The following is a 21002-nucleotide window of genomic DNA, read 5'->3' on the forward strand; positions in this document are numbered from 1 at the left end:
AGCTCAGCTCACTTTATTATCAATGTGAATGTTCTCATCATCTTCCTGTGTCAGTGTCTGCAACCTCCAATCAAAGAGATTGCTGCAGATTGGAGTTAGCAAAGAGGTGTTGAGTGGAAATGCCTTGGCTCCTTTCGATGTGCACAAAGGCCTGGATTTTGCAGTAATAATAACAGTGAGCCTATCAGGGATAAATCTGACAGCAACTTCTGGAGTCCACACATGCCCAGTTAAACACAGAAATCCAGAAGTTGCTGTCAGAGATACCCTACTCCTCCACAATGTGCACTGTTGCAGTCCTTGCCGATCGACTTGGCATTGAAATGATGGTAATGGCATCAACTTGTGGTAATTATCCACTAGTTTTGCACTAAAGACAGCTGAAAAAGTTAAGGCTGGTACACTTAGGAGTAGTAAGATTTTAACAGCATAATAAATGATAATTACTGCTACATAACCTCTCTGGCCCTGAAAAATTAAGGTTATAAGTGTGGAGTCTCATTCCCTCAGAAGAAAATGAATGTTTCAGATATTTAAAAAATAAAAATTAGAATATTAAAAAAAATTCTGTCTGTCTCTTTTATCCTATCAATATTTCCCAATCTTTATTTAGCTTCTTGTAAATGATTTAAATGTAATTTATATCACCTGTTTTATACTTCTTGTTTAGACTTTGTGTGGCTCAGTGAGGATTCTTCAATCTGATTGGTTGAAGAGTCTTGCTGTTGTCTGCTCTGTTCACAGATGCCACAGATCCCCTGTAGAGGGCGCCACACTGGATCAGACTGAAAGTTTCCACTGGCAAGACCGCAAAAAGTCTCTGGGCAACTGTACGCGAGCTGAATGGTGAAAGCTGTTCCTTCGCCACTGAGAGCAAAATCTGGGCCAAATAATTTGTGAAAAAGTGTCGGGGATTATTTTAAACCCCTTCCCATTGGTATTCTATTTAATTGAGGTGAATAAGAAAGGGTTTGATCTATTGATGTTCTATTTAATTGGGGATCGGTTTTACATTTTCTATTTAATTAGAGTGCATGGGATTGCATTAGGCCATTGATAGATTGTTTAAGTAAGGTGTTAGGGAGTGGACAATTGGATTTCCATTTAATTGAGGTGAATGTGAAATAGATTTGTCTGAGCATATTTTAGTTAATTGAGGTGAATGGGAAGGAGTTAACTTATTAAAATTATATTTAAGTGAGGTGAATGGTAAGGAATTGTTCTATTCAAATTCTATTTTTATTTAAATGAAGCGGTATGGAGTGGATCTATTGATACTCAATATAATGGAGATGAATGGGAAGAGGATTGGTCTATTGTTCTATTTAATTTGGGTGAATTGATAGGGGATTGGTTTGCTAATATTCTATTTAATTGATGTGTATAGGAAGTACAGTGCATGAAATGATACAATGAACTCCGTACTGTGAGCCAGTGACTAGGTGTAACCTGGTCAGTCTTTAATGGCTTCCAGAAGTGAAGATACATAGGTGAAGTTCAGGTTATATACCGGGCCCAAGCATGAGTGTGCCTATGACCCTAGGACCTCCGATGGTGGTTCCCCCTGGTGGTGGGCAGATGTTATGTACATACATTACATCATTTCCCCCCCCACAAGTCCATATTACAAGTTCAGACGGTCCGGAGCCCTTCTCTCCCTGGTTGACCATCTCAGTACAATCCCAGTGCTTTCCGAGTCTCTCACGACTTGGGGCTGGGCATTGACCACAGTGGTTTCTTCTGATGGCTGGACGTGAGTTGGTTGATCGTCTAAGCTCGCAGTGACTTCTTCCAACTGTTCCGGTTCGTCAGTGTGTCTTAGCTTGATTTGATCAATGTGTTTCCTGCACATCTGCCCATTCTTGAGCTTAACCATATACACCCGGTTACCCTCCTTATCTGTAACATTGCCCGGGAGCCACTTGGGCCCTTGACCATGGTTAAGTACATACATTGGGTCATTTACAGATATGTCGCATGACACTGCAGCGTGGTCGTGATACCACTGCTGGTGTTGACATTGGGTTTCGACATGATCGTTAAGTTCAGGATGGACGCGCGAGAGAGCCTGGTTTTGAGGCCTCTTTTCATCAATAGTTCCACAGGTGGGACCCCGGTGAGCATGTGTGGCCTTATCCTGTAACTGAACAGTATGCGTGACAGGCATGTCTGCAAGGAACCGTGAGTTACACGTTTCAGGCTCTGCTTGATGGTTTGAACTGCCCGCTCCACTTGACCATTGGACGCGGGTTTGAACGGGGCTGACCTCACGTGTTTTATGCCGTTGCGTTTCATGCACTCTTGAAACTCCAGGCTCGTGAAACACGGTCCGTTGTCGCTGACAATGATATCTGGCAGACCATGTGTGGCAAACATAGCTCTCAGGTTTTCAATGGTGGCAGTGGAAGTGTTGAATGACATGATCACACATTCTATCCATTTGGAGTATGCATCCACCACCACAAAAAACATTTTACCGAGGAAGAGGCTCACAAAGTCGATGTGGATTCTAGACCACGGTTTGGATGGCCATGACCACAGACTGAGCGGAGCTTCCTTTGGGGCATTGCTTAACTGCATGCAAGTGCTGCATTGATGCACGCATGACTCTAAGTCCGAGTCAATGCCAGGCCACCAAACATGGGACCTGGCGATGGCCTTCATCATGACAATACCAGGATGCGTACTATGTAACTCCCGTACAAATCTCTCCCTGCTTTTCTTGGGCATTACAACACGATTACCCCACAGTAAACAGTTGGACTGGATGGAAAGCTCATCTTTGCGACGGCTGTACTGTTTGGTTTCATCACCCATTTCCTTGGAGATGGTCGACCAATCCCCGTTAGGAACACAACGTTTTACAACTGATAGGGTCGGATCCTGGCTGGTCCAGGACTTAACTTATTGAGCAGTGACAGGCAACCCTTCACTCTCAAAGGCATTCATGACCATGAGTAGCTCTGTGGGCATTGGCGCTTCCACCTCCGCTGTGGGCAATGGTAACCGGCTCAATGCATCGGCGCAGTTGTCGGTGCCTGGTCTATGGTGAATGACATAATCATAGGCAGATAATGTCAGCGCCCACCTCTGGATGCGGGACAATGCGTTGGTATTGATACCTTTATGTTCTGAGAACAATAATATAAGCGGCTTGTGATCAGTTTCCAGCTCGAAGCGAAGCCCAAACAGGTACTGGTGCATTTTTGTTTACCCCATCAACACATGCTAAAGCCTCTTTCTCTACCATGCCATAGGGTCTTTCCGACTTGAATAGGCTTCAAGATGCGTATGCAACTGGTTGTAGTTTGCATGACTCATTAGCTTGCTGGAGTATGCAGCCGACCCCATAGGACGACGCATCACAGGTCAAAACTAGACGCTTGCATGGATCATACAGTACCAGTAGCTTGTGGGAACACAACAGATTTCTAGCCTTCTCAAAGGCTCTGTCTTGAAGTTCACCCCACACCCAGTCATCTCCTTTCCTGAGCAGCTTGTGCAAAGGCTCTAATACTGTGCTCAATTTGGGTAAGAAGTTACCGAAGTAGTTGAGAAGACCCAGGAACGAACGCAGCTCCGTCACATTCTGGGGCCTGGGCGCATTTTTGATGGCCTCTGTTTTCGTCTGTAGGCCTGATTCCGTCTGCAGCAATCTTTCGTCCAAGGAATTCGACCTCTGGTGCCATGAAAACGCATTTCGAACGTTTCAGCCTGAGTCCCACTTTGTCCAGACGACACAGAACCTCTTCCAGATTATGCAGATGTTTGGCGGTGTCACGACCTGTGACTAGGATGTCGTCTTGGAATACCACGGTCCTGGCGATGGATTTCAATAGGCTCTCCATGTTTGTCTGAAATATGGCTGCTGCCGAACGAATGCCGAAAGGGCACCTGTTTTAAATAAACAGTCCTTTGTGCATGTTGATGCACGTAAGTTTCTTTGATGATTCAACCAGTTCCTGTGTCATGTAGGCCGATGTTAGATCCAAATTGGTGAATGATTTCCCCCCGGCTAACGTTGCAAACAGGTCATCAGCTTTCGGTAGCGGGTACTGATCTTGTTTCGAAACTCAGTTGATCGTGACCTTGTAGTCTCCACAAATCCTGACCGTGCCATCGCTCTTTAACACTGGAACAATGGGACTGGCCCATTCATTAAATTCGACCGGTGAGATGACCCCCTCGCGTTGTAGCCTGTCCAATTCGAGTTCAACCTTTTCTCTCATCATGTGCGGGAGCGTCCTGGCTTTGTGATGGATGGGCCTTGTGTCTGGGCCTAGGTGAATCTGCACCTTGGCTTCCTTGAAGTTGCCGGTTCAAACAGTGAAGAAATTTGCTCAGCACTTGAGCACACAAATCATCATCCGCTGATGCCAAAGCTTTGATATCGTACCATTTCCATTTTATTTTCTCGAGCCAACTCCTGCTGAATAATGATGGGCCATTGCCCGGGATAATCCATAATGATAGATCACGAATCGCTCCCTTGTATGACACTCTTACTGCTGCACTACCGATCACTGGTATGAGCTCTTTGGTGTAGTTACGCAACTTCGCATTTATCGGACTCAGCTTGGGTCTCTCTGCCTTGGTCTCCCACAGCTTTTTGAAAGTCCTCTGGCTCATTATCGATTCACTCGCACCTGTGTCTAATTCCATGAATACCGGCACGCTGTTTAATTTTACCTTTATGGGTTGGCTCTTTGTTAGGAATGCATGTTCGCTATACACGTCCTCCTCGGAGCTCTCAAATGTCTCGGGCTGCATCGCCAGATCCACGCTGAATTGGTCATCATCCACGTGGTGTGTCGCAGCTCGCTTGCCCCGCTGAGGACATGTCCGCTAAAGATGCCCCGTCTTCGCACACGCTCTGCATACATACTGCCTGAAATGGCACTGATGGGGTCGGTGATTGCCCCTGCAATGCCAACACGTTAAGCTCGGATTTGCGCCCGATGGCGGGCTTTGAGCGGCTCCCGTTCTCGCATATGCAGTCGAGTAGGCCCTCAATGGCGAACTTTGAGTGGCTCCCAGACTTGCAGACGCAGTCAAGTAGGCCCTGCCATGTGCAGCTCTGCTGGCCATCGATATAATTTTGTACACAGTACTTGGTGTGGAATTCCTGTTTTGTTGCGATATCTGCTTCGTGCTTTTCTGCGTGGACATGCAAGTCTGGGCAATGGTGATGACCTTGCTGAGGTCCAGCATCTCCGCAGCCAGCAGCTTACTTAAGATCATCTCGTGGTTGACTCCGATCACGAAAAAGTCAAGCCGCATGTCTTCCACGCAGGCCAAAATTTGCAAGGCCCTACAAGACGTCTCAGGTCGGCAACAAATGCCGCTACGTTCTGGCCTTCTGGACGAACGTGCCTATAGAAGCGATATCTGGATATGAGGATTCCTACCGTGGGTTTAAGGTGTTCCCGAACTAGAGCACACAGTTCTTTGTAATCCTTTTCTGTAGGAAGAGTGGGTGAGAGCAGATTCTTGATGAGTGCATAGATCGTGGGGTCACAGACGGTGAGAAGACCTGCCCTGCGCTTCTCTGCATCCTCGCCTTTGTTTAGGTCGTTTGCCACAAAATACTGGTCAAGACGATCTGTGAAATCTCCTCAATCCTCTCCCTCAATGAATCTCTTGAGAATTCCAACAGTACTCGATCGTGCTGTGCTCGCCATACTTTTGCGTGGGTTCGTATTTATCTCGTCTCCAGTTGTAGTGTATGAAATGATACAATAAACTCCGTACTGTGAGCCAGTGACTAGGTGTAACCTGGTCAGTCTTTAATGGCTTCCAGAAGTGAAGATACAAAGGTGAAGTTCAGGTTATATACCGGGCTCAGCACGAGTGCACCTATGACCCTAGGATCTCCGATGGTAGTGCCCCCTGGTGGTGGGCAGACCTTATGTACATACATTACAGGAAGGGTATTATATTCTATTCAATTGATGTGAATGAGAATAAATTGATCTATTGATATTGTATTTAATTGCGGTGAATGCGAAGGAAATTGGTCTATTGATAATTTATTTAATTGGGGTGAATGAGAAGAGGATTGGTCCATGGATATTATATTTCGTTGCAGTGAATAGAATAGAATTGGTCAGTTGGTATTTTATTTATTTAGAGTAAATGGAAATGAATAGACATTGATATTCAAATGAATTGTGGTGAATGGGAAGGAATTGGTCTATTTTATACATTCATGGGATGTGGGCATCGCTGGCAAGGCCAACATTTATTGCCCGTCCCTAATTGTCCTTGAGAAGATGATGGTGTGCCACCTTCTTGAAGGGCTGCAGTCTGTTTGGTGAAGGGACTCCGATAGTGTTGTTAGGGAGGGAGTTCCAGGATTGTGATCCAGCGATGATGAAGGAATGGCAATATATTTCCAAGTCAGAATAATGTGTGACTTGGTGGGGAACTTGCAGGTGATGGTGTTCCCATGCGCCTGGTGCCCTTGTCCTTCTAGATGGTGGAGGTCGTGGGTTTGGGAGGTGTTGTTGAAGAAGCCTTGGCGAGTTGCTGCAGTGCATCTTGTAGATGGTACACATTGCAGCATGGTGCGCTTGGTTGTGGAGGGAGTGAATGTAGAAGGTGGTGGATGGGGTGCCAATCAAGCATGCTGCTTTGTCCTGGATGGTGTTGAGCTTCTTGAGTGTTGTTGGAGCTGCATTCATCCAGGCAAGTGGAAAGTAGTCCATCACACACCTGACTTATGCTTTGTAGATGGTGGAAAGGCTTTGGGGAGTCATGAGGTGAGAAACTTGCCACAGCATACCCAGCCTCTGACCTGTTCTTGTAGCCACAGTATTTGTGGTTGATCCAGTTAAGTGTCTGGTTAATGGTGACCCCCAGGATGTTGATAGGAGGTAATGGAATGTCAAGGTTAGAATCTTGCTTGTTGGAGATAGTCATTGCCTGGCACTTGTGTGGCATGAATATTACTTGCAACTTATCAGCCCAATCCTGAATGCCATCCAGGTCTTGCCCTGAGGAACTCCTGCAGCGATGTCCTGGGACTGAGATGGTTGGCCTCCAACAACCACAAGCATCTTCCTTTGTGCTAGGCATGACTCTTGCCAGTGGAGAGTTTCCCCCCCGATTCTCATTGACTTCAATTTTACTAGGGCTTCTTGATGCCACACTCAGTCAAATGTTGCCTTGATGTTAAGTGCAGTCACTCTCACCTCCCCTCTGGAATTCAGTTCTTTTGTCCATGTTTGGAACAAGTCTTTAATGAGGTCTGGAGCTGAGTGGTGCTGGCAGAACCCAAACTGAGCATCGATGAGCAGGTTATTGGTGAGTAAGTGCCGCTTGATAGCACTGTCAACGATACCTTCCATCTCTTTCCTGATGATTGAGAATAGGCTGATGGGGCGGTAATTGGCTGCATTGGTCTAGCCTGCCGGTGGGTCAGAACATAGGGATGGTGACAGAGGAGTCTGGGATATTGACTAAAGGTATGATTCTGTGAGTATGACTATGCCAGGCTGTTGCTTGACTAACCTGTGGGACAGCTCTCCCAATTTTGGCACAAGTCTCCAAGATGTTCATGAGGAGGACTTTGCAGGGTCAACTGGGTTGGGTGTGCTGTTGTCATGTCTATAAACGGGGCTGAGGTCGATGCCGGGTGGTTCCTCTGGTTTTATTCTTATTATTGTTTTTCATAGCGGTTTGGAACAACTGAATGGCTTGCTAGGCCAATTCAGAGGGCAGTTAAGAATCAACCACACTGCTGTGGGTCTGGACTCCCATATAGGCCAGACCAGGTAAGGACGGCAGATTTCCTTCCCTAAAAGACATAGGTTATTACGACAATCCAATATTTTCATGGTCACCATTACTGATTCTCGCTTTTTATTCCAGATTGATTTAACTCTGCAATTAAATAAATCTCCGGATTGTTAGTCTCGATCTCTAGATTACTCATCCAATAACATATTCACTATGCTATTGTACCCTATGTCTATTAGTATTCTTTTTTGGGTTGATTGGGAATGAATTGGTCTATTGTTATTATATTTAATTGGGGGGGATTGGGCTGTTGATATTTTATTTCATTGTGGTGAATGGGAAGGAACTGGTCTATTGGAATTCTATTTACTGGTGGTGAATGGTATTCAATAGATCTATTCATATTTTATTGAATTGCAGTGAATAGCTTGTATTCAAGGTGAATGGGAGGGAATTGGTCTATTGATCTATTTAATTGAGGTGAAGCTGCTCTAGCTCCTTCAAACAGTGATACCACTACATCCAGTGCAAGTAGAACATGTACTTGGCTGGAGGTTCTGCAAGTCTAGTAAGGACCTTGGTGTTGAGGCTAGAGGACAATAACTGTCAAACTAGGTGACCTAAATGTCTTTTTTCTTTCCCACATTCTTATCTTCTAGATTTAAGTTCTAGCCTCTTTCAATTTTCTTTGCCCCACCATTGGTGGCCGTGGCTTCAGCCGGCTACGCCGTAAGAGCTAGAATTCTCTCCCTAAACCTCTCCGCCTCTCTCCTCCTATGAAGCTCAACACAGATAAATGTGAGGTATTATATTTTGGTAGGAAGAATAGGGAGGTCACTTATTACTTGGAGGGTGCGAGTCTAGGTGGGGTAGGAGAACAAAGGGGCCTCAGAGTACAAATACACAAATCACTAAAAGTTGTGACACAGGTTAGCAAGGACAAAAAAAAAGCAAACCAAGCACTAGGGTTTATTTCTAGAGGTATAGAATTGAAAAATAGGGAGATTATGCTAAACCTATATTGAACCTTGGTTAGACCACACTTAGAGTACTGCGTACAGTTCTGGCCGCCACATTATAAAAAGGATAAAGAACACTGGAGAGGGTGCAGAGAAGATTTACAAGGATGACACCAGAAATGCGAGGTTATACATATCTGGAAAGCATGAACAGGCTGGGTCTCTTTTCTCTTGAAAAAAGAAGGTTGAAGGGCGATCTAATAGAGGTCTTTAAAATTATGAAAGGTATTGATACAGAGTGGATACAGAGAGAATGTTTCCACTTGTGGGGAAGAGCATAATGAGAGGCCATGAATATAAGATAGTCACCAAGAAATCCAATAGGGAATTCAGAAGAAACTTATTTACCCAAAGAGTGGTGAGAATGTGGAACTCTATACCACAGGGAGTGATTGAAGCGAATAGTATCGATGCATTTAAGGGGAGACTAGACAAGCATATGAGAGAGAAGAGAATAGATTTAGATGAGAAAAGATGGGAGGAGGCTCGAGTGGAGCATGGACTGGTTGGGCCAAATGGCCTATTTCTGTGTCATATAACCTATGTAAAACACGCTCCTTAAAACCTACCTCCACCTGTCCTAATGTCTCCTTATGTCAAATTCTGTCTGATTACGCTGCTGTGAAGTGCCTTGGGACATTTTACTACGTTAAAGCATGTTGTTGTTTTGTTGAGTGAGGTCATAGAGAATCAGTTGTCAGTATGTACTATGCCTTTGAGAACATAACACCAGTGGTATCTGAAGTGGGGACTGTAGTTACACGAGACATAGGCACAGTAAGAGCATCCCTTGTGATGGCTCCACTTCGGCTATGACGATGTCGGAGTCCAAACTCTAAGTAGTAGTCAGGTCTTATCAGTTCCAGTCAACCATGAGGGATTCAAAGACTTCACACATGCCCATTATTCGCAGCTCAGATAGGACAGTAAGGAGATGCCTACCAGCAGTGAGATGAAAAGAAAGACTTGCATTTATATTGCACCTTCCACCACTTCAGGAAATCCCAAAGCACTTTACAGGCAAATATGTACTTTTGGAGTGTAGTAACTGTTGGAAACGCAGTAGCCAATTTGCACACAGCAAGATCCCAGAAACAGCGATGAGATAATGACCAGATCTTTTGTTATAGCGATGTTGGTTGACGGATAAGTGTTGATCAAAGAGAATGTCCCAACTCTTATTCGAAATAGTGCCGTTAAATCTTTTACGTCCACCTGAGGGGGCAGACGTGCCCTCGCTTTAACATCTCATCCAAAAGACACCACCTCAGACAGTGCAGCCCTCCCTCAGTCGTGCACTGGGAGTGTCAGCCTGGATTACTTGCTCAAGTCTCTTGAGTGAGCACTTGAATCCATGACCTTGTGACTCAAGAGACTAGAATGCGAGCCACTGAACCACGAATAACACAGAGAGAGTGCTTCATCCCATCAGTCTAGACCTGGGTCCACCATACAGGGCTGCTTCTATTTAAAAGGGTAATATAGGTTGTGGCTATGTACAGCCCTTTAGTTTCAAAAAGTCTTTCAAATATATATTTTTTTCCCCCACAAGACTTATCCTCTCTGAATCAGTAACAGAAACAATTCGTACCTTAGATTTAATTTTTTTATGTTCAGGGCTTTAAGAGAGGGAATGGCGGTACTTTATTTACGGGGAACCATCAAAGCGTAACTGTCTAAATAGATGGAAACTCGTAACTTCAGGCAAGGATTCCTCGGGCGATTTGGCACTATTCCCATATCACAGCATAGATTCCCTGCTCAAAATGACAGGCAAAAATCTCAGCTTCCATATCCCTACCCAGCTCCTTCCTTCCCGCACCACACCCCACCCACTCCCAACTCACACACACACAAAAAGCTTCTTCCAAATGTCAATCAAACTCACAGCATCTAATCCTTGGGATTTGCAAAACACACACACACACACACACGCGATAACGGACCAGATTAACTCAGAGCTTCGACGCGGAGTTTGGAAGAGGGTTGCAAAGGAACAACAAAACATAAAACGAAGTTTTAGTCAAGGAGCATCCTACATCGGTTGGTGGGAAAATCCGTGGCGTCGAGGCTGTCTGAGTCGCTTTATTTTGTGAGTTTCAGGATGATTCTTGGAGTTTCTGGCTGGATCATGCTGTGCGTTTTGGAACTGGTTTCTAGTGCAGACCAGGTAAGGGAGTTTGTACCTGGAAAATCAGTTTAAAGCTACTCTCAAATGTTTTAATATATATATACACATACAAACGCACTGTAATTTGCCCTTAAACTGTGCAAGAAAAACTTGGTTTTATTCAGATTTAAGTTTTGCAAAAAAAAATACTTTGCTGTTAACCTTGTCCCCCGGGATTGAAAGCATGCAGGGGCTTTGCATGCAGGAGCTGTACTCGGCTCATTTCTCCAGGAGAGAAAGAATAAAGAACAATCGACTTGAATGAATTGGAAATGAATGTGACTGAATCTGTCAGTAGCGGTGCAGTGAATTGATTTTTATTGTTAGTAAATTAGCAGTCCTTTCTCGCCAGCCTCCACACAAGCAGACAGGTCTCCCCAAACGAAATGATTTATGTTGATCCCGGTGAATGAGTTGAACTGTCAGATAGCTAATCATTTGGTAAACTCGGTTAGCCTCAGCAGGCTTTTTGCTATTGTTTTGGCGTGAGAGATTTGCGGCTTTGCATCACCGTCGAATGTGCACAGCGACCCAAAGCAAATTTAAGGCAAGCATTAGTGAACCCACCTCGAATATATCACCTCTGCCTCACAAACAACTGTATATCTGCAAAACTTCACTTTGAAAAGCCCCTCTGCTCCTCAAATGACAGTTTGGGACCTTTCTTTAACATTTCAACGTTAATCTCTCTGGCCCTGTGTTGTCCCAATACACTAGCCACATGTTGCTAATCAGGAATACAGATGTGGATATCTGTATTTCTGATCAGCAAATACACAATGAGTGACAGAGACGGTCGCTGGGCATGTGATGCCAATACTCATATTCACATGGCGCATACCTGTGAACTTTAACCCTTTTGTGCGTTTGTTGGTAAAATGCTCAGACGAAAAGTAGTGTGTGAGTGTTTTTTGATAGCTGTGGCTGCTTTACTCCCTTGGTTACTGAATGGTGGAGTAGATGTTTGCTAAGTAAATATACACGTGTGAAGTACGTTTACTTGTATTGTGTGGGAGACATTTTCTGCTAACATTGGTGCATGGGGCTCAACAATTTTGCGCATAACTTTAAATGGAGTGCCCCCGTTTGGTAAGGGCATTTGCATATGGCTCAAGCGGTGTCGCCGTCGCTACACCTGTGGCCACTTCGAGATTTCTATTGGCCGGCACTGTTCTAATCTTGGCAACGAGCTGACGGCTCCTGTTGGCTCTTGGTTGATTTTAAAAGGTGTGTGGTTGCCGGTGAATGGAAACCGTGTGATTTGTATACGTAGGCAGAGCGATGCAGAGCCAGCAGTGTAACTCGGGTCCGCTGAGCCCCAGTCAGTACACTTTAAGCAGGTCCCGGATTTGAGCCGGTCCGTGGAATACAACTGTACCTTGTGTCCTCAGTTCAGTAGAGTGGGTTTAGGTGCACAGTACATGGGTTTGTCCAGAAACCTCTAGGTAGTGCGGCATTCCACAACATGCAAACACAAGAATGAGCGCATTGTACCGCAACGGAGTAATTAAAGAGTGTGTGTTTATGGTGGAGTTTAAGGCATCATTTATTTTGGCATAAGGAGAAGACTGGAGATAAAGGGTAGTCAGAAGCTGTGATAAACATGCCATTCAGCTCATACTGCAGTCAGCTGTGAAGGAAAGAAATAACTTGCATTTATATAGCGCCTTTCATGACCTCGGTATGCTCCAAAGCGCTTTACAGCCAATGAAGTACTTTTGTAAGTATTGCATTTTAGGGAAACATAGCAACCAATTTGTGCACAGCAAGGTCCCACAAACAACAATGAGAAAAATGACTAGATCACCTGTTTTAGTGATGTTGGTTGAGGAATTGCCCAGAACACCAGGTATAACTCCCCTGCTCTTCTTGAAAATAGTTCCATGGGATAATTTACGTCCACCTGAGAGGGCAGTAGACAGGGTCTCAGTTTAACGTCTCATCTGAAACATGGCACCCCCGACAGTGCAGTACTCCCTCTGTACTGCCCTGGCGTGTTGGCCTTGATTATGTGCTCAAGTTTCTGGAGGGGGACTTGAACCCACGACTTTCTAACTGAGAGGCATGTGTGCTACCCACTGAGCCATGGCTGGCACCAAGAGGTTGGTGGGCAAATTTTAACTTCTACCTGTTGACTAATACTTCTGACTAGCCCAGTTGCTGTATTTCTGGAGAATGAACAAGAGTGTGTTGTGTGTGTGTGTGTGTAGGGGAAAGGAGAGGGTCACCTTGTGTGGTGCTTTTGGTGGTAAATTTAATGCACCTATCACTGATGCATCAATATGGCATAATCTGTATCCCTGCAAAGCAATTAGCTGATAATGTTAAAGTGCCTAATTTTGGGGATACAGTGTCTGAGTAATTTGAGACATGACATAAGTGTAACATGCTTGGGAGCAATGTTCCCTCTAAGCTGCACACACTAATCTTCAAGGTACCACGCAGGCCGCTTGCAAGCTTTTCCATGTGCAGAAATTTAACGGAACTGCACATTGAAATAAACAGGTCGCGCACAACAAAGACAATTTAGAGGGAACATTGCTTGGGAGGAACAGACGACTTTGGACTTGAGGTCCCCAAAGCTCTCCACCACTGGAATTTTCCTCGTCTAATGTCTGGCTCTGTTGTAGAATAATTGATAGAGATTGAAATTTTTAAAAATATTAATTCATGGGATGTGGGCGTCGCTGACAAAGCCAGCATTTATTAGCCATCCCTAATTGCCCTTGAGAAGGGGGTAGTGAGTCGCCGCTTTGAACCGCTGCAGTCCGTGTGGTGAAGGAACTCCCACAGTGCTGTTAGGGAGGGAGTTCCAGGATTTTGACCCAGTGATGATGAAGGGACGGCGATATATTTCCAAGTCAGGATGGTGTGTGACTTGGAGGGGAACTTGCAGGTGATAGCTGTGTTTAGTCAGTGACTCCATTATTGTTGCATCATACAACTACCAGGATGGCAAACTAGATGGACCTTGGTCTTTTTTTGTCCAGCAATTCCTACATTCATAATCGTCAAGACCAAAGAACCAAAAAATGAGATCCTCAGGACGTCCCAAAGCACTGTGCAGACAAGTAAGTACTTTTGGAATGTAGTCTAAACATGTTGCAAAAATGCAGTCACACCGATACAAAAATAACTTTTTTTAGCTGACAGCTTTGGCTCAGTGGTAGCTTCTGAGTCAGATGGTTGTGGGTTCATAGTTCCCACTCCTTGAGACTTGAGCACAAAATTTAGGCTGACACTCCAGTGCAGTACTGAGGGAGTGCTGCATTGTTGGAGTTGCCGACTTTCAGATGAGACGTCAAACTGTAGCATGCCTGCCCTCTCGGGTGGATGTAAAGAAAAATCCCATAGCACTATTCGAAGAAGAGTAGAGGTGTCTTGGCCAATATTTTTCCCTCAACCAACATTACGAAAACAGATTATCTGGTCGTTATCACACTGCTGTTTGTGGGGGTTGCTGTGTGCAAATTGGCTGCTGCTTTTCCTACATTGCAACAGTGACTGAGTTCCTCTCTGTTCTTAGCCCTCAATGGGGTAGGACCTTGAGTGGGGAATGTACAGTAGGCACCTCAAAGCACTGGAGAAGTTGCCAATACTGCCTCTGCAAAATTCTGCAAATCCATTGGCAGAATAGACATACCAATGTCCGTGTTTTCTCTCAGGCCAACATCCCCAGCATTGAGCGTGATAAATTGCTTCAATCAGCAGACCACGTAGTCTGCATACCTGATACAAGACTCCCGAAACAGGCACTCTACTCCGAGCTCCGATACAGCAAGCGAGCCCCAGGAGGGCAGAGAAAATGTTCAAAGGACACCCTCAATGCCTCCCTGAAAAAATGTAACATCCCCACCGACTCTTGGGAATCTCTGGCCTATGACCGCTCAAAGTGGAGAAGAAGCATTTGGGAAGGTGCCGAACACTTTGAATTTCTTTGTCAGGAGCACACGGAAGTCAAGTACAAACAGCGGAAGGAGCGTACGACAAACCAAGCACCCCACCCACCCGTCCCTTCAACCACCACCTGCCTTACCTGTGACAGAGTCTGTCGATCCCACATTGGACTCATCAGCCACCTCAGAACTTAGAACTAGTGTGGAAGCGAGTCATGCACGACTCCGAGAGACTGCCTGAGAGAAGAAGAAACAAAAGTGACTACAGTTCATAAGCACTTCATTGGCTGTAAAACCCTTTGGGACGTCCTGAGGTCATCAAAGGCGCTGTATAAATGGGAGTTCTTTCTTGTTTCCAGCAAGAAATAAATCAGGCAAATGTTGTATGGAGGGTATTGTATCTCAGATTCTATAGAACCAGTGAAAGGGCCTTATTAAAATGGAACAAGTGGTCCTGTCGTTTTATTTACATCTATCCCTTCACTGCGGGGAATGTCTGATTCCATACTGGCATCATTGAAATCACTGGGGTACTGTTGAGTGTGCGATAGTGTAAAACTGGTGGTAGCGAATCGGCAGCCTGTTTTACATATCGTGCAAAGTCAAAGTGACCCCCGGTGAGCGAGGGACAGACCCACATCCTGTCAACATGTTACACCACGCCTGGACATGTCCCTTGGGCAAGGTGTCAGTTGGAATTGCATCTCCGAGCAATTTAGATTTACCAGAATGGTGCCAGGGATAGGTGACTTCAGTTATGTGGAGAGAAAAGAGAAGCTGGGATTGTTCTCCGTGGAGCAGAGAAGGTGAAAAGGAGATTTATTGGAGGTGTTCAAAATTATGAGGGATTTTGATAAAGTAGATAGGGAGAAACTGTTCCCATGGGCAGAAGGGTTGGTAACCAGAGGGCACAGATCGAAGATCATTGGCATAGGAACCAGAGGGTAGATTAGGATAATTTTTTTTATTTACACAGCGAGTTGTTATGATCTGGAACACACTGCCTGAAAGGGTGCTGGAAGCAAATCCAATAGTAACTTTCAAAAGGGAATTTGATATATACTTGAAAAAGACAAATTTGCTTGGTGGCACAAGCCAAGGGCTGGTACAGTTCAAGAGACTTCAGAAGGCAGGGGAGAATGTGTACAAAGCTATTCTCTGCAGAATTTCTTTACCGATGTAGAACACTGAGTTGCAATTAGAGCAACACTCATGTTCTTGCAATAACATGGAAATCTGGATTAAGCAACCAGCAACTTTCATAATTTGACAGGCTGCTCGTGGCTTTTTTTGAGCTTTAAATAGGGTTGGGTGATTGGGAATAGGATTGAGGAACATTAGGATGAGTATAATTAACAATAATTGGTGTGTGGAGCGAGCTGACACCATGTGAATGTCACACCAAGGAACCAATGAGGGCAGCTGATCTGTAATGTAACATGCAAGGTTAGATTCTGGAATTTTCTTGATGTGTCTTTCATGGAACTGAAGAACCATTGCAAAATCTTTCCTCGGAATATTAAATGATTTGGGTGGAGCCCACAGAAGAGTGAATTGTGTGTGGGTTATTAGAAAGATGAATTTTTACTAGTTCCCATGATACAAACTCATATCCAGAGAACAGTGCGTTCAAATCCCACCATGGCAGTTTCAGAATTTGAATTCAGTTTTTAAAATCTGGTAATGAAAAGCTGATGTCGCTAAAAGTGACCATGAAGTTGTTGAATTGTAAAAACCCAATTAAAACATCTTGCTCTGCTTTACTCTGTGATTCTGGTAGGACATTCTTCTAAGCCATAGCTGTCTGCTTGGTCTCCATGGTAACAGCCGACAGATTGTTTCATGTATCTGTTAGTGGTGGTAATAAGTACATGCAATGGGGTGGAGGAATCCCTCATAAACCACTGTTTCACACCCTATCATCTACTTCCTTATTTATAAATTGCTTATCTAAAAAAAAATCATTCTTGAAATATGGGTGTCGCTGGCAAGACCGGCATTTATTGTCACATTTCCTACATTACAACAGTGAACACACTTCAAAAAGTACTTAATTGGCTGAAAAACGCTTTGGGACGTCCTGAGGAAGTAAAACGTGCTATATAAATGCAAGGTCTTTCTATCTTTCTTTTCAGAGTTTTACACTGACTACATATTGGTACATCTCTTGTATAGGATGCTTATATAACATTCGCAGGATCATGCACTGATACAGTGGGGTTTCATTCCCTTGCTGTGTGATTATTTAGCACACCAGTTAAAGCATGCTCGGAAATTCTGGGATACATAGATTGGAATTCAGTTCAGTGTGGCACTAAAAATAGCACACACAAGGAATAAAGCCAATGAGTCTGTTGGCAGGGTTGGACCTAGACTGGTAATAATAGCATTACAGAATTCAGAGTCCAGGTTGGAACTATCTACAGGTGAAGAGGTAGCTAGGCTGTGGGACAAAGTGATTGCCCGAGCTTGTCAATGGTGGCCTTTGGGTTGTGTCACTATTCTTGTGGGTATTTTGAGTGGGTGAAGGGTGTAATCCAATCCTTTATCTTCTCTCTTTACTTGCGCTCTGGGTGTATGCAGGTGTTGGAGGGAGAGGAGGGGTTCCTGTGTTGTGTAGGCCTCAGGAAGGTGGTCCAGACTGTGTGGTACATTTCCAGCCTGAATGTTACATGTGCAAGGTCTCTCCGCAAGATACTCATTCTACGTGCACGTTTTGCTCATTTATTTGTTCTAAACAATTCACTGGAGGGATGGGGGGTTCGGGAAAGGAGAACGTCAATAAAAGCCAGCTTTAGTGTTTACTGTAAATGTCTCATAATTTGCTGGATGTTGCTCAGATCATATAGTAGAGTGTTTGAACATATCATCATCATAGGCAGTCCCTCGAAACGAGGATGACTTGCTTCCACGCCGAAAATGGATGAGTTCACAGGTGTTTCAATCATATTCCGGATCCCGAAGGGTGGAAGATGCCTGGGCGTGGATTTTTTAATGTGTGGTGGCCGTTGCACACCAGCCACCACATGGGCTTGACAGAGCTAGGTCTTGGTCCAGTGGCAAGGATTAACCAAGACAACTGGAAACCAGCTCTGCTGCACAGACCTAGTGCGCACACATATCGCAGTGTGGGCTGGCCTGTGCTGCCCCTGGACCCTCACCTCTGCTGGGCCCCGAACCTTCGCCTCTCCTGGGTCCCGATCACATCTATCTACAAACTCTTGCCGCTCCTTCGTCCCGACCTCGCCGCTCCTGCTGCACCTGCCCACATTGCAATCAGCTCCTGCAGCATCACGCGCTGCTCCCTGCAGTGGCATCGCTGCATGCTGCTCCCTCTAATGGCCCCGGCCTGCTGATGGTCTTGCAGGCCGGAACCACACTGGTGGAACTTATACTAAGGTTCTGACAAGCACTTTGAGAGAACATTTCAAGAAATAAATCTTGTAATGAAAATTGAGCAATGTGAACATGTCTGCTTGAGATGGTCATCATGCCAGACTGGGTGTGAGACTTCATTACCTCTGAATGGTAGGTGTCAACTGTGCTTCATTTGGTAGCACTCTCGCCTCTGAGTCAGGAGGTTGTAGGTTTAAGTCTTACTCCAGAGACTTGAGCACAAAATCTAGGCTGGCACGCTAGTACTGAGGGAGTGCTGCACTGTTGGAGATGCCGTCTTTCGGATGAGGTGTTAAACCGAGGCCCTGTCTGCTCTCTCAGGTGGATGTAAAGATGCCATGGAACTATTGGAAGAAGATCAGGGGCATTCTCCCCTGTTGGTGTCCTGGCCAATATTTATTCCTCAACCAACATCACTAAAAGAGCAGGCTATCTGGTCATTATCACATTGCTGCTTGTGGGATCTTGCTGTGTGCAGATTAGTTGCCGTGTTTCTAACATTACAACGGTGACTGCACTTCATTGCTTGTAAAACACTTTGGGACATTCTGAAGTCGTGAAAGGCGCTATATAAATGCAATACTTTCTCTAAGACCTCGAACTGATACAGAGTTTGCTTCCTGTACCAGTGACGGTCAGGTCTGATATAATCTGCATGTAGTCCATGTGCAATTGCGATTTATAAGGGGTGGGTACTGTAAGTCAACCGAGAAAGCCACAAAGGTTTCCTTTTAAACCTTCCAGTGCAAATATTTAACTTCACTGCTGCACCATTCTGTACAGAAAATCAAATGATTCATTTTGTTGTTTTGTTCCAATCAGAGAATAAGGGTAAAAATGAGGGTGAGATTGCCTGTTCAATGGGGAGGGGGCAGGGGAGAAGAATGTTCAACCTCTCTAATTATGTGTTTTGTTTTGGTGTCGCGGCATGTTAGTCAAAGGAAGGGCTGTCAGCAAAATCTTCCTCCCGAGCATTCCATGTTGCATTAAGTCTGTTTGCTTAAAGATACGTTTCAGCTGAAAGGAAGTCGCTCGGGAGCCTCTTCGAACCCCACTTGGTCATGTATTACACACCTCAGCGGCTCTGCAATGTGACTGCTCTGCAGTGTGTACAGCTTACGTAAGAAATAGCCCGGAAACCAACTGTACATAACAAGGGAGTCACGGTTGTTAAACCTTTCGTGTGAAAGTTGCCATGCATGAAGGAGATGGTGCACGCTAGTTGTTTGGTGCACGCTATTCCAGCAAGACAGTTTTTGCTGAATCATGTCAGTGGACATTTTCTTAACATCAAGTATATTAACATTAGTACATGTGTCTTTGTGATTCCAATTCTCTTGAGTTGAGAATTAGAACAAAACATCCCTAGCTCTCTTGCTTGTGAGTTAGAAGGTTGATCCCAGTACAGTGCTGAGGGAGTGCTGCATTGTTGGAAGTGCCGCCTTTCGATAAGACATTAATCCGAGCCTCTATCTGTCCTCTCAGGTGGACGCAAGCGATCCCACGGCACTATTTCATAGAAGGGCAGGGGCGCTCTCCCCGGTGTCCTGGCCAACATTTATCCCTCAACCACCATCACTAAATGAGATTATCTGGTCAATACTATATTGCTGTTTGTGGGACCTTGCTGTGTGCAGATTGGCTGTCGTGTTTGCTATATTGCAATAGTGACTGCACTTCAAACGTCCTTCATTGGCTGTACATCACTTTGGGACATCCTGAAGTTGTGAAAGGCGCTTTATATAAATGCAAGTTCTTTTTTATTTTGTTATCACAAAGATACTTGTGGAATCTCATTCTAAAGAGCTGAACTTTCCCCTGGAGGTATTTGTAGGCCCCTTTCCACAAATGGGGTCAGAAATCTGCTTAGCTTCTGTGTTTGCCTGCAGTTGGGAATCAGTGCTTCTGGCAAAGGGTCTTGAATCCAAAGAATGTAGGAACAGATGCCACGGCTGAGCTACCAATCGGTATTTTGAGGTTTGATATATTATTATCAAGGTATGGAGAGCTGATACATTCGTGAGTGAGTTGAAGCTTTGGGCAAGCAACCTTGGAAGCAGAACATTCAATTCAATTGGATTTTCATACATCCCTCTTTCACTGTGACTTTGCCTCATGATACTCCCATGATACACTAACTTAAATTCCATACAATTCAATAGACACATATCATCTTATAGATACAGTTGAAGGCTATGAAGCACCTTGAGCCTGTTCCTCCATTCATTTATGTCATGGCTGATCTGTATCTTAACTCTATCTACGTGCCTTGGTTCCATAACCCTTAATACCCTTGCCTAACTAAAATTTTCAATTGATCGAGACTCTTACTTTTTGTGGAAGAGTTCCAGATTTCCACTACCCTTTGTGTGAAGTGCTAAGTACAGTGCAGGGAGCTTAATATGGAGGGCTAATATAAATGTAGAATCTAATTTGTTCAGATTGAGCAAAGTCTTTCAAGCACTCAGGGCAACCCACAGTGCTTCACAGCCAATGAAATACAAGAAACATATTTCAGAATCATCCCAATAAAGTAACATTATCCAGGCAGGACACAGCTTGGAACTGAGGCTCGAGTTGATAATTAGGGGAGTTTAGTTTATTTAGAGTTAATGATAATTTGGGGAGTTGGATTATTTAGAGTTGACTCAGCGGCAATAGTACTACTCACTGAGCCACAGCTGACACCCATCATCTATCATCATAACTTTTAACGGTGAGAGACAAATAAAAATGTAGGTGGTTTGACAACTCCGTTTGGATTCTTTCAAAACAAGTTGT

General features: G+C 44.6%; 1 protein-coding gene across 1 annotated transcript in view; it reads left to right on the plus strand.

Annotated features, from left to right (window-relative positions):
- The first annotated feature begins 10863 nt into the window (after positions 1 to 10863).
- LOC139262264 (fibulin-7-like) overlaps positions 10864 to 21002 on the plus strand; it is a 38706-nt gene continuing 28567 nt past the window's right edge. Inside the window, exon 1 of the mRNA XM_070877409.1 lies at positions 10864 to 10929. Within this exon, the coding sequence (XP_070733510.1) occupies positions 10864 to 10929 (66 nt within the window). The remainder of the gene's footprint in view (positions 10930 to 21002) is intronic.

The sequence above is a fragment of the Pristiophorus japonicus genome, chromosome 4, assembly GCF_044704955.1.
Source record: "Pristiophorus japonicus isolate sPriJap1 chromosome 4, sPriJap1.hap1, whole genome shotgun sequence".
In the NCBI taxonomy this organism is placed as follows: Eukaryota; Metazoa; Chordata; class Chondrichthyes; family Pristiophoridae; genus Pristiophorus; species Pristiophorus japonicus.